The sequence below is a fragment of the Mus caroli genome, chromosome 4 (assembly GCF_900094665.2).
Source record: "Mus caroli chromosome 4, CAROLI_EIJ_v1.1, whole genome shotgun sequence".
NCBI classification, from domain to species: domain Eukaryota; kingdom Metazoa; phylum Chordata; class Mammalia; order Rodentia; family Muridae; genus Mus; species Mus caroli.
The window spans coordinates 21,239,520-21,240,465 of NC_034573.1; the positions used below are offsets into that span (position 1 = coordinate 21,239,520).

The 946-nt window shown below is 47.9% G+C and overlaps 1 protein-coding gene across 1 annotated transcript; it reads left to right on the forward strand.

The window, feature by feature from the left end:
- The first annotated feature begins 239 nt into the window (after window positions 1-239).
- On the forward strand, window positions 240-944 carry LOC110293241 (thioredoxin-like protein 4A). Its single transcript, XM_021161108.1, has one exon. It carries the CDS (start codon window positions 335-337, stop codon window positions 761-763), a length of 429 nt encoding a protein of 142 aa, XP_021016767.1. The 5' UTR covers window positions 240-334; the 3' UTR covers window positions 764-944.
- The last annotated feature ends 2 nt before the right edge of the window (window positions 945-946 follow it).

Sequence of the window (946 nt, forward strand, 5' to 3'; positions counted from 1 at the left end):
GCTGCTTGCTCTGCACGTCCCATTTTCTCATATAATATTTGTTCTTTCTCAGGTTTCTGATGGGGATGAAGACTAGGTAGTTAATGTCTCACAATTAATCTTAGGTTATTTAGCATTTAATATAATAATATGAGGTCTAATAAGATATTCTTAGGCTGATAAATGCAAATTATGATACAAAGTGATTTAGATATAGAACGTTGGACTCAACAAAATAAAATAGATAGTAGACACGGCTCGGGAGGAGCTGGTGCTGGGTGGAGGACGCGGTGGTCGGGCCGCGTGGGCTCACACGAGGTAGCTCGCGGCGTCCGGCCGCGCAGGCGCGCTCAAGATGTCGTACATGCTTCCGCATCTGCACAATGGCTGGCAGGTAGACCAGGCCATCCTTTCGGAGGAGGACCGCGTGGTAGTCATTCGTTTCGGACACGACTGGGACCCCACTTGCATGAAGATGGACGAGGTTCTGTACAGCATCGCCGAAAAGGTTAAAAATTTTGCAGTTATTTATCTTGTGGATATCACAGAAGTGCCTGACTTCAACAAGATGTACGAGCTGTACGACCCCTGCACTGTCATGTTCTTCTTCAGAAACAAACATATCATGATTGATTTGGGCACTGGCAACAACAACAAGATCAACTGGGCCATGGAAGACAAGCAAGAAATGGTTGACATCATAGAGACCGTGTACCGTGGCGCCCGCAAAGGCCGGGGTCTGGTGGTGTCTCCCAAGGACTATTCTACCAAGTACAGATACTGAGCCCTGCCCTCAGGCTGTGCAAAGGACACTGAGAGCCTCTTCTACATAGAAATCCTCTGCTCTCATAGCCTCTGGAAAGACCCTGCAGCACAACATTGCTGTAGAGCTGGAGGATCCTTGAGATGAGGGTTACAGAGCCTTAACTAGCTGAAGCAAATAAACATGGCAAGGGAGCAGTGGGGA

Excerpts from the sequence above, each read along its gene's own strand:
- LOC110293241 (XM_021161108.1), top strand. The coding sequence starts at position 335 with ATGTCGTACATGCTTCCGCATCTGCACAATGGCTGGCAGGTAGACCAG.